The 16,693-nt window shown below is 44.0% G+C and overlaps 1 protein-coding gene across 1 annotated transcript; it reads right to left on the bottom strand.

Moving 5' to 3' along the window:
- Window positions 1-353: 353 nt before the first annotated feature.
- Window positions 354-12,856, bottom strand: LOC132571454 (mucin-5AC-like). Its single transcript, XM_060238250.1, has 4 exons — window positions 12,505-12,856; window positions 5,652-5,876; window positions 4,554-4,691; window positions 354-516 (listed from the first exon to the last, which is right to left on the bottom strand). Exons 1-4 carry the CDS (start codon window positions 12,611-12,613, stop codon window positions 371-373), a joined length of 618 nt encoding a protein of 205 aa, XP_060094233.1. The 5' UTR covers window positions 12,614-12,856; the 3' UTR covers window positions 354-370.
- Between the last annotated feature and the right edge of the window lie 3,837 nt (window positions 12,857-16,693).

Here is a 16,693-nt window from a genome sequence, read left to right as displayed (position 1 = left end):
TTGTGATCTAAAAAGCTAGTCTATTTTAGTGGCTGTATGTACTTGGTAAAGACCCTGATTCAAATCGCAGGTCTTGTGCAAGTTCACTGTTCCTTTCCTTCACATCAGCAATACAGGGGTAATCTCTCTCTCTCTCTGCTTTGCTTTATATCCCAGGAAACTGTAGGTTATTTTTCATGAACCCGTGTTGTGCAGGAACTAACAGGAGGGTGAAGGAGGATAGGTGCATGAGTAGTGTTATACGTTGCTTGAGATGACAAAACGCTTTAAAACTGCTGTAAGGGACACAGAGATGCAAACTGCCTAAAAACCGGTGCCTTCTTTTTGCCCAATAAAGTTATATAAAGCTCTGATTAAATTGTCAACCCAACTATTGATTTGAACAAAGCTGGAACTCCCTCCTTACTCTACAATAGAAGCAACAACCAACAAATCCAGCAACAGCAGCTGCAGTCACCACCAATGAAATCAGAATGATTCCCCAGTACTTCAATGATCGTTCCTGTGGACTTGTGCCTACAAATGAAAGAAGGCAAAGGCTTGCATTAGAAAGGCATAGACAGATGCTGTCCTTCACATAGTGACTAGAACACAAGTCTGGACTCAGCCAACCTGGAAGACACCCCCTCCCCTTTTTTTGGTATTTTGTATTTGTATGTGTGTGTTTGCACCTGGAAGTCAAGTTGACCTTTGGTGACTGACCCCTACTGGGAGCCTGGAGGATATTCAGAGAAGTGGCTGAATAAATCTTGCCCCTGCCTCCCGACTTGGTATTTCAAGAAGGTAGCAACCAGAGTCAACCCTAGGGCTTTTTTTGAGCAAGAATGCACAAGAATGCAGTTCTGGCAGGCCTGGCCAGGCCGGGCTCTGGCTCAAAAACAGGACTCTAGCAGAAGAAAGGCACTAGGCAGCCACAAGCTCCCAAACTACATGCTCCCAGACCATGTGCTCTGTCCTCTATGCTGCATCCAGCTCCAAAGAGGCTTGCAAAGAGAGCAAGAGACACAGAGCCATCCCACTACCAGGAATGCCCCCTCCTGGGAGATGCTGGACCTGCTGCTACCCGCTCTGCCACACGTGGCTTTCTCTCTCTTTGGCCATGTTTGGGGCAGGGAAAAACAAGATCTCTCATTGGGCTGAGTGAGAACACACATCCATGAGATGTGTGAGAGAGATCTTGGGGTTGTGGTAGATAACTCACTGAAAATGTCAAGACAGTGTGCGTTTGCAATAAAAAAGGCCAACGCCATGCTGGGAATTATTAGGAAGGGAATTGAAAACAAATCAGCCAGGATCATAATGCCCCTGTATAAATCGATGGTGCGGTCTCATTTGGAGTACTGTGTGCAGTTCTGGTCGCCACACCTCAAAAAGGATATTATAGCATTGGAGAAAGTCCAGAGAAGGGCAACTAGAATGATTAAAGGGCTGGAGCACTTTCCCTATGAAGAAAGGTTGAAACGCTTGGGACTCTTTAGCTTGGAGAAACGTCGACTGCGGGGTGACATGATAGAGGTTTACAAGATAATGCATGGGATGGAGAAAGTAGAGAAAGAAGTACTTTTCTCCCTTTCTCACAATACAAGAACTCGTGGGTATTCAATGAAATTGCTGAGCAGACAGGTTAAAACGGATAAAAGGAAGTATTTCTTCACCCAAAGGGTGATTAACATGTGGAATTCACTGTCACAGGAGGTGGTGGCAGCCACAACATGTTCTTATGTTCTTATGTTCATGAAATGCAGCTGATGGTACTGTACTGTTCTGTGTCAATATGCAGAAAACAACCTACTGAATAGGTGATGACACTTCCAGTGATTTCAGGGGTGTGGCCTGATATGCAAATGAGTTCATGCTGGGCTTTTTCTGCAAAAACGCCCTGGTCAACCCTGCATAGTTTCCAAGATCTGATGAGATCTGGCTTGCCTGGGCTACTGAAAGACCCTTTAAGTGGCTGGATTTTTCCAGTTGTTTTCTACGTTCTCATATTACGTGCTGGTAAGTTCCTGTTTCTTTGGGGGAGGTAATGTTCTGCACACATTTTGTTGCCTCTAGTGTTCAATTTAATATCAAAGAGGTTTATTTCCAGCATATCTCCCTGCAGATTCTGTTTCTATGCTAGAAATAAACCTGTGTGATATTGAATCGACCACTAGAGGGAGCAAAACAGGTGTGGAAAAGAAACCCTCTTCCCCAAAGAACCAGCAAGTAAAATGAGAATGTGGGAAAGCCTTTTGTCTTCCTGAGACCCTCAGAACGAACCTTCCTGGGGCAAGCCAGCACCTGTTCTGGAAATTTTAACTAGCAAATAAGGATCCATTGACATTTCAGACTCTCTAGCCTGCTTTCTGCTGCCCTCTGCTCTCATCTCCCTTTACCAACCAATATTAATAAGTAATAGTAAAATACATAAAAAAACCATAAAACCAAAGTTTAAAAATCACAATTTAAGATGGCTTTAATCACATGCAGACCATGTTCGGCTGCGTCCTCGCTTTTGCTTTTCAGGAGACCATTTATTCAGGGCTGAGTTTGGTTAAATTGTGATTTTATATTTTGGTTGTTATGGTTTTTTTTTAAATGTAATCTATTTTATGAATTTTATTAACATTGTAAGCCATCTTGAGCTCTGTTAAAGAAGAAATGCCCACACATCCTGCAGGTATGTGTGCATATCTGTAAGAAAAAGTCAATGTGTGTTCACTTTACAAATGAAACGGCACCAGCGCCTAGATAAATGTGCAGTTTCAATCACATGCTCAACTGTACATGCATTAAATGTAACATGAAAATTACTCAACATATGTATAAAGAAGAATCAAGTGAACTCTGTGCACAGATTGTATGTAGCCTTTTGTTTACACATCACAGTGATCTCAGTGGTCTCATGTACATTCCAATTACTTTGTGGCCACACTTGCATGATGAAGATTTCCAATCATCTGCTTTATACGTTTTGGTTATTTTCCCATTTTTTAGTGGGGAAAAATATTAGAAAGTTTGTCAAATCTTAGAGTTCAGCAAAATTCTCACAGGGGGTTTGAACAATGGAGCCCAGAAGCAAGTTTTTTTGGGGGGGCGGGGAGGGTAAGAAAGAGCACAATACAATTTAGAGGTTCCAGAGCTCCGATCCTGTGAGCTCCTTGCCAAAATGAGACCTGACTTTACAGATGAAACCAGTTCCAATCACACATTCAGCTGTACATGCATTGAAAGTAACATGGGAATTACTTAATGCACATAAATAAGAAAAAAATAAATGTATGCTTGCACATAGACTGGACACATGTTCACTGTAATTTGTGAACAGGGAAAGACTGCAGACTTTGCTTTATCTCAAGCCAAACTACATGGTACATCCCACAGATAAGTGACTTTCAAACTTTGTGAAGTTTGAGAAGGAAGTACTTTCCACATTGACTTCTCTGACTTCCACATTGACTTCTCTGAGCATCTTCCACAGAAAGGCCTGAGCATTAGATTTTTCAGCATGTTCTTGTTCACATAATGTATGTGGAACACTGGTTAGACATGCTGGGCCTCAAAATCATCCTGTAGGACCTGAATTTTTGACAGACAATATAAAACATTCTATAGTCTAGAAAACATTCTATGCGTTTGCAATAAATGTCAAGACAGTGTGCGTTTACAATAAAAAAGGCCAACGCCATGCTGGGAATTATTAGGAAGGGAATTGAAAACAAATCAGCCAGTATCATAATGCCTCTGTATAAATCGATGGTGCGGTCTCATTTGGAGTACTGTGTGCAGTTCTGGTCGCCGCACCTCAAAAAGGATATTATAGCATTGGAGAAAGTTCAGAAAAGGGCAACTAAAATGATTAAAGGGCTGGAACACCTTCCCTATGAAGAAAGGTTGAAACGCTTAGGGCTCTTTAGCTTGGAGAAACGTCGACTGAGGGGTGACATGATAGAAATTTACAAGATAATGCATGGGATGGAGAAAGTAGAGAAAGAAGTACTTTTCTCCCTTTCTCACAATACAAGAACTTGTGGGCATTCGATGAAATTGCTGAGCAGACAGGTTAAAACGGATAAAAGGAAGTACTTCTTCACCCAAAGGGTGATTAACATGTGGAATTCACTGCCACAGGAGGTGGTGGCGTCCACAAGCATAGCCACCTTCAAGAAGGGGTTAGATAAAAATATGGAGCAGAGGTCCATCAGTGGCTATTAGCCACAGTGTGTGTGTGTGTATATATATATATATATATATTTGGCCGCTGTGTGACACAGAATGTTGGACTGGATGGGCCATTGGCCTGATCTAACATGGCTTCTCTTATGTCCTTATGTTCTTATGTTCTTAGTCCTTTACATATAGAATGAGGGAAATATGAATGATGGGATGAGACCAGCACATTTGGTTGACTCTGCTTTCCTATGTGTTTTGGCCCCTTAACCTACATATATGGTGTACAAGGCCTCTATGGAGCACATGGGGAGAAAAGAAGCAGTTCTTCTAGGAAGCTTGTCCCCCATTATAGATCTTCTCTGTTTACTTCAGCAATAGTGGTAGAAGAGTTTCTTTACCTGATGCAGTGTTACTAGTGCTGGTTCCAGCTGATGGAGCTGAGAGGTTGTCCTCTGGCAGTGCAGTGTTGTCCATTGGTGGGGCAGTGATGCCACTTGTGCTTGATAGTTGGGAGCCATTAGTGGCCAGCGCTGTAACTGTGGTGGCAAAAGATGATCTGATAGCGTTGACAATGTTATTTGACATAGTGATGTTGTTTGTTTATTTCAGCCTATTCATCCATTCTGCTATGTAGACCTGCTTTTATATTAAATAAACTTAATAAAATCATCATTAAACACTACAAAAATCAAAGCACAACCAGCAGCACAGGTCTGAATTGTAAGTATTCAACTAAAAAAGTCAATCTTAACTTTTCTCTGAAAACCACCAAACAAAGGGCTCAGGTGAACATCACAGTGGAGTGAGTTCCTCATGGCCACTGAAAAGGACCTCTGCTCTTTCTGGGTGACAACCGTGTCTTCTCCAGGGCTTTTTTTGTAGAAAAAGCCCAGCAGGAACTCATTTGCATATTAGGCCACACAACCTAAAGCCAAGCCAGCCAGAACGGTGTTCCTGTGCATTCCTGCTCAAAAAACGCCCTGGTCTTCTCTACCCAAGACAGAAGAAGAAGACTGCAGATTTATACCCCACCCTTCTCTCTGAATCAGAGACTCAGAGCGGTTTACAATCTCCTATATCTTCTCCCCCCACAACAGACACCCTGTGAGGTGGGTGGGGCTGAGAGAGCGCTCCCAGCAGCTGCCCTTTCAAGGACAACCTCTGCCAGAGCTATGGCTGACCCAAGGCCATTCCAGCAGCTGTAAGTGGAGGAATGGGGAATCAATCCTGGTTCTCCCAGATAAGAGTCTGCACACTTAACCACTACACCAAACTGGCTCTCTTCCAGTACCAGTAGCAAAACCTCACTGGCACATTATAAAGGTTGGGAGAGACTCCATGATGTTTCAAAATAGTGCATCAAGGTTGCACCTTGGTCCCAGCAGGCATAAGCTCACTCTCCTCCCCACCCACCTAGTTCATTCTACATACAAGGATCCTCTGGATAGATCGTCAGTGAGTTAAAACTTGAAACAAATAAGAAAGAGGTGAATTACCAGCTGTGATGTCTTCTCTTGTAGGTACAGCTGTGTTGGTGGACAGTGAAGGTTCAGGAGCAGTGCTGATGGTAGTGCTGACCGACCGTGCAGTTGGGCCACTGAAGGGACTCTTGGTAGAATTAGGATTTGCTGGTGCCAGGGTGGTACTTCTAGCCTGTGATGTACTACCATTGATAGCCACTGGGGGCACTGCGGTATTGGTGGAGATTGTCGTGCCAGTGACTGGTAATGAAAGGAAATTGTACATTTTTGAGGAAGTGATCAAACCATTTACTAGACCAGGCATTAGGGTTGCCAAGTCCAATTTAAGAAATATCTGGGGACTTTGGGAGTGGAGCCAGGAGACTTTGGGGGTGGAGCCAGGAGACATCAGGGGTGGAGCCAAGATCAAGGCTGTGACAAGCATAATTGAACTCCAAAGGGAGTTCTGGCTATCACATTTAAAGGGACAGCACACCTTTTCAATGCCTTCCTTCCATAGGAAATAATGAAGGATAGGGGCACCTTCTTTGGGGGATCATAGAATTGGACCCCTTGGTCCAATCGTTTTGAAACTTGGGGGATATTTTGGGGAGAGGCACTAGATGCTGTACTGAAAATTTGGTGCCTCTATCTCAAAAAACAGCCCCCCCAGAGCCCCAGATACCCGCAGATCAATTCTCCATTATTTTCTATGGGAATAAATCTCCATAGGGAATAACAGAGTTCCCAGCAGACATTTCCCTCCCCTCCCCCCGCTTTCTGATGACCCTGAAGCGGGGGGAGGGCCTCCAAACTGGAGGATTCCCTGCCCCCACCTGGGGATTGGCAACCCTATCAGGTGTCCCCAACCGTTTTTTTGTCATGTTTAAGTTTGTTTTCTTCTTAAAAGGTGGGGTACAGAAGGGGAAAAAGGAGTAGGGAAAATATAAATCTATTAGAAATTTTCAGATATTATGAATAATTACAAGTATAATCAACTGTATTCATAAAAGTAAATGTTTCAGATGTAGAAGCAGATAATAAAACATCATTATTACAATATTCTGAGCTGAGTTCTATCTTTAAAGGAATAGGCAAAACCTTTCTAAATAGCAATAATCTGACCTTTTTGAACCTCCAGCTACTTTTGGAATTTTGACACAGCATGATGGGCACTTTCACAAAATGAAAATAGCTGCTGCAGGAGGTGGAGCCAGTCACAAAATGGCATATTTACAGATACAAAAACATATTCACAGATTTGCACAGCCAACATTTCCAGTGACCAATCAGAAACCTAGTTGGGCAAAATCCCCTTGTGGCCCCACCCCTTGTCTAAAAACACTCAGTAGGCACCAATAAAGGTGTCGGTCCATGGGAGCCATGCTGCACTAAACTGGCAGGAGGTTACCACTTTTTCAAACACTATCCCTTTGACAGCAGTCTGACACAATGTAGTGCAGGGATGTTGAACTCATTTGTTATGAGGGCCAAAACTGACATAAATGAGACCTTGTTGGGCCAGGCCATTTGTGTCATACAATGTAATGCCAGATAGCAGAGGTATAAACTTTATAAAAAACGCAGAAAAATACAAAGTTTTTTTTAAAAAACTTAAAAATAAAACATGATTAAAATATTAGCATTCATTGGTCTTAACGGGCTTTCTTTGCATCTTTCCCATGGGATCCAGGGAACTGGGCAAAGGAAGCTCTGGCTCTTTCCTTCCTTCATCAGGAGACCAGGAGGAGGAGGAGCCTCAGCCAATAGATGGAAGAGAGGCTTGGCTCAGTAGCTCTGCTGTGGGATTGAGAGAGCCTGGCAAAGCAAGTTATCCCTCCCCCCCTTCCTCCCCAAGGGAGGAGCCTCAGGCAATGGAGAAAATGGAGGCTTTGCTTCTGAGTGATTGAGCAAGCCTGGCAAAGCAAGCTGTGATGCAAAAGAAAACAAGAGAGGGAGAAGGAAGCAGATTACAGCCAGTTGCTCGGGGGGCTGATAGGAGCCCCCTTGGGACATGATTTGGCTCTTGAGCTGCATGTTTGACACCCCTGAGTAATGGGTCTTACTCCCAAGTGACTGCATATGTTACAGACACAATGACAGGGAAAAGTTTCACAGTCTAAATTCTTACAGCAAAAAGCTGTTAAAAGGCACAGGAACTGAAGTTAAAAAGGTGGTGACACTAGTCACTCAACAACTCTACAGTTATGTGACATCATATATTGGCAGACAATCTGAGAATTTACTAAGAGCTCTTCTCTTGTTTCTCATGTTGCTGGCAGTAGATCTGACATGAAAAAAGAGATACCAGAGGCACAGGTTCAGCCATAACCTTCTTTCTTAAAAATGTGTCCTTCCCAGCTTCTCTTCTTTAAAAAGCACATTCAATTGAAGAAGTATTCTTTTGAAGTGACAGTTTCAAACTAGCTCTTTCAATTGGGAAAACACTCGAAAGCTCAATAGCACCTCAGACAATACTGACATCTAGTGGATACCTTTGGTAGAGCTTTTTTCCCTTTTCGCTGGTGAGGAAAAGGAAAGGTCCCCTGTGCAAGCACCAGTCGTTTCTGACTCTGGGGTGATGTTGCTTTCACTTTTTCATGGCAGACTTTTTATGGGGTGGTTTGCCATTGCCTTCCCCTGTCATCTACACTTTCCCCTCAGCAAGCTGGGCACTCATTTTACTGACCTTGGAAGGATGGAAGGCTGAGTCAACCTCAAGCCGGTTACCTGAAACCCAGCTTCCGCCGGGGATTGAACTCAGGTCGTGAGCAGAGCTTAGGACTGCAGTACTGCAGCTTTAACACTCTGCGCCACGGGGTAATTAGAGATTTCTGACTTTGTGGCAAGACATCCTTGGGGATATCGACAGAACAGGATTCCAAGTCGGGATTAATTCATATTTCGTATCTGGATTTGCAGAGGAAAATGCAGAACATAAATTTGCAAGTCTGGAATGGATGTAAGCAAAAATCTCTAATGCACTCTTACAGGGCTACTATGAAGCTATGTTGTGTCTGAGGAACCATACGTTTCATCGATTACATTTTTATTCCGCCCTCCCTCCAAAGAGTTAAAGGCAGTGTACATGATTCTGTTGCCCCTGTTATCTCACAACAACTCTATCCTAAATAGAGTTACATGTTTCTAAATTGATAGCTGACTCTAGCCAGGGAGTTTTGCTGCTGAGGTATAATATGAATTCGGGTTTTCCCAATTCAAGCATAACACTTTAACTATAACGATACATTGTATGCTGCCCTAATGCCTCTGGCTGGAATATTTGTTTTTAAAAAATAATTAAATCTCAGAGTTGTTCATAAGTCTTAAATATGTAAAAACTTGGGTTGCCAGGTCTGTATTGGAAAATACCTGGAGACTTTGGAGGTGGATCTGGGAGATGGTGAGGTTTGGGGAGGGGAGGGGCCTCAGAATAGTACAATGACTAGGCTTGCCAAACCCCAGGTCCCAGCGGGGGTTCTTCCACTTTCCCAGACTCCTTCCACCCCCAGTCAGCTGGGCGGTGGGGGGAAGCCGCGCCCCCAGAGGACCATGTGCCTTTCAACCTCCGGAGGCTTCAGTCTCCAATTGAAAGGCTTCCTCTTGGGATGGTGTGTCTGTGTTGCTGTGAAGAAGTTGGCAGCAACTCGTGAGTAGAGAGGCCAATCCCCTGCTTCAGACTCACCAGAAACGGGGTGAGGGGGAGGGAAAGGGGAGGGAAACGTCTGCTGAGCACTTAATTATTCCCTATGTGGAGATCAGTTCTCATAGAGTATAATGGGGAATTGATCTGGAGGTTTTGGGGGCTCTGGGGGAGCTGTTTTTTGAGGTTGAGGCACCAAATTTTCAGTATAGTATCTAGTGTCTCTCCCCAAAGTACTCCCCAAGTTTCAAAATGATGGACCAGGGTGTCCAATTCTATGAGCCCAAAAAGAAGGTGCCCCTATCCTTCATTATTTCCTATGGAAGGAAGACATTTAAAAAGGAGTGCTGTCCCTTTAAATGTGATGACCAGAACTCTCTTGGATTTCAATTATGCTTGTCACACCCTTGTTCCTGGCTCCACCCCCAATGTCTCCTAGCTCCACCCCAAAGTCCCAGATATTTCTTGAATTGGACTTGGCAACCCTAACATTGACATAGACTCCACCCTCCAAAGCAGCCATTTTCTCTGGGTGAGCTGATCTCTGCCAGCTGGAAATCAGGTGTAAAAGCAGGAGATCTCCAGGCCCCACGTGGAGGCTGGTAACCCTAGAAACCCCTTTTTTAAAGTTACACTTAAAGTTCACATTTACTATGCACATTTATTATGTAGTAAATATTTACTATTTAGTAAGTCCTACTAATTTCAACTTATGCAGTGTTTAGTCTTCCCTCTTTTTCCTTTCCAGTTCAGCCTTCTGTACCTCTGGAAATTCTCTCTCCCCCACCCTGGGTGTAAGTCTGTAGCTAAAGATTTACAAGAATTGGTGTCATGCTTTTTGCTATCTACTGGATATTGAATGTGCTTCCTCCATTTATAGTGTATAGATCTGCAATTATGGATGTAGCACTTCTCTGGGTATTGAAATAACCCCTTGCAATTATGGTTCATTTCTGTATTGGACATAAGTGAAGAAAAAGTTGTGATGTGGTGGAACATTCTTGATGAATGGCCAATAAACCCTTAAGAAGAAGATATTGGATTTATATCCTGCCCTATACTCTGAATCTCAGAGTGGTTACAATCTCCTTTACCTCTCCCCCCCACACACACACACACAACAGACACCCTGTGAGGTAGGTGGGGGTGAGAGAGTTCTTACAGCAGCTGCCCTTTCAAGGACAACTCCTATGAGAGCTACAGCTGACTCAAAACCATTCTAGCAGCTGCAAGTGGAGGAATGGGGAATCAAACCCGGTTCTCCCAGATAAGAGTTTGTGCACTTAACCACTACATCAAACTGGCTGGTTATCCAAACTCAGGTTGGTCGGTTGAATTGACACTGTAGACCAGTGGTCCCCAACCTTTATGGCACCAAGGACCGGTTTTGTGGAAGACAATTTTTCCATGGACCGGGGTGAGGGGGTGGGGGGGATGGTTTCAGGACGATACAATTATGCACTTTATTTCGGCGTGACAGTTAAGTGTGTGGTTAAGTGTGTGGTCTCTTATCTGGAAAAACCAGGTTTGATTCCCCATCCCTCCACTTGCAGCTGCTGGAATGGCCTTGGGTCAGCCATAGCTCTCGCAGAGCTGTCCTTGAAAGGGCAGTTTCTGGGAGAGCTCTCTCAGCCCTACCCACCTCATAGGGTGTGTGTTGTTATGGGTGGGGAGGAAAAGGAGATTGTGGCCACTCTGAGATTCAGAGCAGAGGGCAGGATATAAATCCAATATCTTCTTATTCTTATTATTACTACATTCTAATATATAATGAAATAATTATACAACTCACAGCCCGGTTGCTAACAGGCCACGGACCAGGGGTTGGGGACCCCTGCTGTAGACCACACAAAAAGCCCTTCATTTGGCTATGCTCACAATAATAAACAAATAAATAGTAGAAGAGGCCCTAACTACGAGGAGGAGACACTGCCAGATATACACTAACTCCTTCTCCATTTCCTGTGTTTCATATGCTCTCAGGATGGGCAGAGAATGCTAGTTTGGGGTTCTTCACCTCCAGTTGTTCGTTTAAGTTTTATCATGTCTTCTAAAAGGTCCACAGCAGCAAACATTGTCTGGCAGCGACTGACCCAGGACTACCCAGTCAGCATCAAGGCCAAGCATGAATTTGCATCCTGGCCTCCCCTGGCACAGTCCAGCTACCTTCACCTGCATCACCCTGGCTCTAAAGGTATGAGGGAGTAGAAAGGAAGAGGGAAGAAAAGAAGTCCTTCACTCCTGAGCTCAGGGTAAGATTTGCTTCTTGCCAGAGTTGCCAACCTCCAGGTAAGGCAGGCCTGTAGCCACAGGGGGGCCTGTGGGGGCACTGCCCCCTGACATCCAGGCAGGGCCCCCCCCCAACTTCCAGGGGACCTCCAGCATGCAGTCTGCTTTTTTCATTTTCTTTTTGCCATGGCTGAGCCAGCAAAGCATCATCAGTGGCAGCCAGATCCAGGAGAGCTAAGCAGGGCACAGTTCACTGTGGCAGCAAAAGCAACAGGTAGAGAGGAGGGAGGCAGAGGAAGCAATGTGGAATGAGCTGGGGAGGGGAGGATGGATAGAGCTGCTGGCTGCAAAGGTGGGAGAGAAGGAGTGGAAGGAATGCGCCCCCAGCTAACACGCAAGATGCAGTCCCTTCTTCACTCCAAAGTTTTAGGGTTGGCTGTCTCAATTTGTCCACATTCAGAGCCTCCGGCTTTTGCCCCTACTCCACAAAGCTTCTGAGAAGTGGCAAGCCCTGCAGTGAATGGGAAAGGGTTTCCCTTGACTTTTTAAAAAGCCCCCCGACTTGTAAAACCCTGGCTACGGCCCTGAGGTAAGGCCTGGAGATCTCCTGCTTACAGCAATCAGTCCCCCTGGAGAAACCAGCAACTTTGAAGAAGAAAATAAGAGATTGGATTTATGCCCCATCCTTCACTCAGAGTTTCAGAGCAGTTTACAATCTCCTTCCCTTCCTCTCCCCACAAAAGACACCCTATGAGGTTGGTGGGGCTGAGAGAGCTCTTGAGAGAACTGCTCTTCAGAGAACAGATCTGAGAGAACTGTGACTGACCCAAACTGGCTGTTTGGAGTGTGGACTGTATGGAATTATACCCTGCTGAGGTTCATCCTGTCCCCAAACCCCATCCTCTTCAGGTTCCTGCCCCAACTATCTAGGAATTTCCCACCCCAGAGCTAGCAACCTATGGCCCTGACTAGTCCAGTTGCTAACCACTTGTGTTGCCCTGTGTTCAGATGACCTACCTGCTAAGAAGATGGAAAACAGTAGGAAGAACAGATAATGGATCCCTGATGCCAGAAACCACAGGAATCTCATCTTGCTGTCTTGCATGGAACAAGGACACTGCTGCATCAGTCCTCTTAGGTTTAGATTCTGTGCTTATTACCGCTACAGACCTCATCGGTGCCTGTTTCTGGCAGCCCTACCTACATACTTTTACCCACTTGTCGTTCCTAAAGGTGTGGCTCCTCCTCCACGTTGAAAGAAAAATGAACATCGAGCTCCTGCTGCATCATCTGCTTGCTGAGGAGGAATGTACACAAGAAAAGAGCTCTTAACAGGAATACGTTTCACCTGTGTAATGGCTGAGTGGCAGCAAGACATGCGCCTGTGACTCCCTTCAGATTGACACGATCTATGGGAAATATTGTTTTGCAAGTCTGGAGCCAAGAGAGGTTTGAGGAAGTTGAAATATGCCTCGAACTATATTCATTGCCAATGTCCCATGGACAAGGAAAGCACAGCACAATTTGTTTCCCCAGCAGGTCCTCATTTTTGTACCCTTTTTCTATTGCTCATGCTCTCTTGCTCACACCCCCAAAGCACGATCTTGTAGTATTAATCCTTCCCTCAATACAAGGACACTGAGCAACCTCAGAGTGGACTTGTTATTATGATCTTCCCCATTTCTATTATCATTCATAGAATCATAGAGTTGGAAAGGACCTCTAGGGTCATCTAGTCCAACCCCTGCACAATGCAGGAAACTCACAAATACCTACCCCTAAATTCACAGGATCTTCATTGTTGTCAGATGGCCATCTAGCCTCTGTTTAAAAACCTCCAAGGAAGGAGAGGCCACCACCTCCCGAGGAAACCTGTTCCACTGAGGAATCGGTCAGGAAGTTCTTCCTGATGTTGAGGTGGAAACTCTTGATTTAATTTCAACCCATTGGTTCTGGTCCTACCTTACGGGGTCACAGAAAACAATTCCACGCCATCCTCTCTATGACAGCCCTTCAAGTACTTGAAGATGGTGATCATATCACCTCTCAGCCGCCTCCTCTCCAGGCTAAACATTCCCAGCTCCTTCAACCTTTCCTCATAGGACTTGTAGTCCTATGGTCTCCAGACCCCTCACCATCTTTGTCGCCCTCTTCTGGACCTGTCCCAGCTTGTCTATATCCTTCTTAAAATGTGATGCTCAAAACTGAACACAATAATCCAGGTGAGGTCTTACCAGAGCAGAGTAAAGTGATACCATCATATCACGTTATCTGGACACTATACTTCTGTTGATACAGCCCAAAATTGCATTTGCCTTTTTAGCCACTGCATCACACTGTTGACTCATGTTCAGCGTATGATCCACTAAAACCCCTAGATCCTTTTCGCATGTACTACTGCTAAGACAAGTCTCCCCCCTCCTATAACCTTGCATTGGATTTTTCCTACCTAAATGCAGAACTTATCCCTGTTAAAATTCATTTTATTGATTTTAGCCCAGTTTTTCAGCCTGTCAAGGTCATCCTGAATCCTGTTTCTGTCTTCCTCTGTGTTTGCAACTCCTCCCAATTTAGTATCATCTGCAAATTTAATTAGCATTCCCTCTATTCCTTCATCCAAATCATTGATAAAGATGTTGAACGAAACAGGGCCCAGGACAGATCCTTGATGCACTCCACTTGTCACTCCTCTCCAAGAGGATGAGGAACCATTCACAAGCACTCTTTGGGTGTGATCTGTCAACCAGTTACAGATCTACCTAACTGTAACAGGATCCAAACCACATTATACCAACTTGTCAACAAGGACAGTATGTGGAACCTTATCAAAAGCCTTACTGAAATCAAGATAAACAATCTCTACAGCATTCCCCTGATCCAGCAAGGTAGTCACTTTCTCAAAAAAAGAGATCAGGTTAGCCTGACATGACTTGTTCTTGAGAAAACCATGCTGACTCTTAGTAATCACTTCCATTCTTTCTAAATGTTCCAGGACTGACTGTTTGATGATTTGCTCTAAATTTTTCCAGGTATAGACATCAAGCTGGCGGGTTTGTAGTTACCCGGATCCTCTTTTTTCCCCTTCTTGAAGATGGGGACAACATTCACCTGCCTCCAATCTTCCGGCACCTCTCCTTTCTCCAAGAATTCTCAAAAATAATAGCCAGAGGCTCAGAAATTGCATCTGCAAGCTTTTAGAACCCTTGAATGCAGTTCTTCTAGCCCTGAGGACTAGTTTCATTTAAAGAAACTAGGTGTTTATGTACTACCCCTATGCTGATCCAGGATTGAAACTTCATACCCTCCTTATATGTTCTGTTTTTGCCATGTTGAGCACCGTTTCCCTCAGAAGAGAAGACTGAGGAAAAGTAGGAATTGAGCAGTTCCGCCCTCTCTTCATTACCTGTTACAGTCTCACTTTCTTGCCTTCGCAATGGGCCTACCATGTCTTTGCTTTTTCTTACTCTGAACATAAGAAAAGAACCATTTTTTGTTGTTTTTAACATCTTTGGCCAGCCTAAGCTCATACTGAGCTTTAGCTTTCCTAACTTTTTCTCTACAAGCACTGGTGATTTGTTTATATTCATCCTTGGTTATAAGGCCCTCCTTCCAATTCCTAAAGGAGTCTTTTTTATTTCTCAAGTCTTTAGAGAGCTGTTTATGGAGCCACTTCGACTTCTTTAGACTTTTTCCATTTTTTCTTCTCATAGGAATCGTCTGTGATTGCGCTTTTAGTATTTCGCTTTTAAGAAACTCCCACCCCTCCTGAACCCCCTTCCTCCTAAGTATTTCTGACCATGGGATTTTACCCAGCATAGTTCTAAGTTTATCAAAGTTTGCCTTTCTGAAGTCCAACCTATAAGTCTGACTACGTATAGCTTTTCTCTTCCCTAAGACTGTAAATTTCAAAATCACATGGTCACTACTGCCCAGGGTGCCCACTATTTCCACTTCCTCAATCAATTCTTCCTTGTTGGTCAGAATCAAATCCAAGGTAGCAGATCCCCTTGTTTCCTTCTTCACTTTCTGGAAAAGGAAGTTGTCAGCAAGACAAGTCAGGAATCTATTTGATTTTTAATTTTTAGTAGAGTTGAACTTCCATCAGATGTCCAGATAATTGAAATCTCCCATGATCACTGTATCCCTTCTCTTGGAGAACTTTGCAATCTACTGTAGAAGTATCTCATGCAAGTCCTCTGCCTGACTTGGTGGTCTATAGCAGACCCCCACAATAATATCACTGTTATTTCTTACTCCTTTTATTTTTACCCAGAGACTCTCAACTGAGCTGCCATGCTCAGATTCACATATTTCCTCACAAGTATATACCTCCTTCACATATACTGCTACGCCTCCGCCCTTTCTCATTTGCCTGTCCCTTTTAAATAAGTTGTACCCCTGAATCTTAATATTCCAGTTGTGAGTATCATCCCACCAAGTTTCAGTAAGGCCTATTATGTCATTGTCTCCTTCCTCTATTAGGACTTCCAGTTCCTCATGTTTGTTTCCCATACTCTGTGCATTAGTGTAGAGACATAGGAATCCATGTTTTATGCATCCTGAGAGTGTAGTTTCTGTACAAGCCTGCAAGTTAACATTACCTAGCGTATGCACCACTCTTTTCAAATCTTTAATGTTCTTATTCCCAGTTTCTGGCATCATACGAGGCTTTGAATTATTGTCTCGCTCCCCCATACAATTTAGTTTAGGTTAGGTTGCCATTGTTAGGTTGCCAGTTGTCACCCTTTTTTTCCTGGCAAAATTCTTTGAGTGGTTGCATAAGAAGCCGAAGCTCAACACTTTCTGTATCCTATACCAAAGGAGAAAAGTTTAGCAGGAGTATTGCTGTTTTTTATATTTCACAGATCCCCCTGAGGAAGCTCAATGTGAAACATGGGGTTATTAGAATTTTGGAATAAAATCATCTTCCCACTACACCACCATTTTCCCCCCTTTGTGGCTCTAACTCTGGCTGGCAACAGCTTTTCATGGGTCTCAGGCAGAGGTCATTCACATCACTTACTGCCAGATCTTTTTAAGTGAAGATCCCACAGATGGAATCTGGGACCCTCTGGGACCCCTATTTCCTACCATTCAGTGTATATATTTTTTGCAAATAATTTTTACAATTACCCTGAACCCATCCATTATCCATTCCACAAAAGGAAACTGACTCTAATAAAACTTCCTAAGATTTCCTGCTATT

Source organism: Heteronotia binoei, chromosome 5 (assembly GCF_032191835.1).
Source record: "Heteronotia binoei isolate CCM8104 ecotype False Entrance Well chromosome 5, APGP_CSIRO_Hbin_v1, whole genome shotgun sequence".
Classification (NCBI taxonomy): domain Eukaryota; kingdom Metazoa; phylum Chordata; class Lepidosauria; order Squamata; family Gekkonidae; genus Heteronotia; species Heteronotia binoei.
The sequence above is the reverse complement of the archived record's forward strand: the minus strand, read 5'-3'. Positions and strand labels throughout refer to the sequence as shown.

Bases quoted from the DNA above. Each gene is read 5' to 3' on its own strand.
- LOC132571454 (XM_060238250.1), bottom strand. From the start codon at position 12,613: ATGCAGCAGTGTCCTTGTTCCATGCAAGACAGCAAGATGAGATTCCTG. The intron at 5,877-12,504 runs GTAGGTCATCTG...TTTCATTACCAG, and splicing joins GTTTTCCATCTTCTTAGCAG to TCACTGGCACGACAATCTCC. The intron at 4,692-5,651 runs GTAATTCACCTC...TTGCCACCACAG, and splicing joins AAGAGAAGACATCACAGCTG to TTACAGCGCTGGCCACTAAT.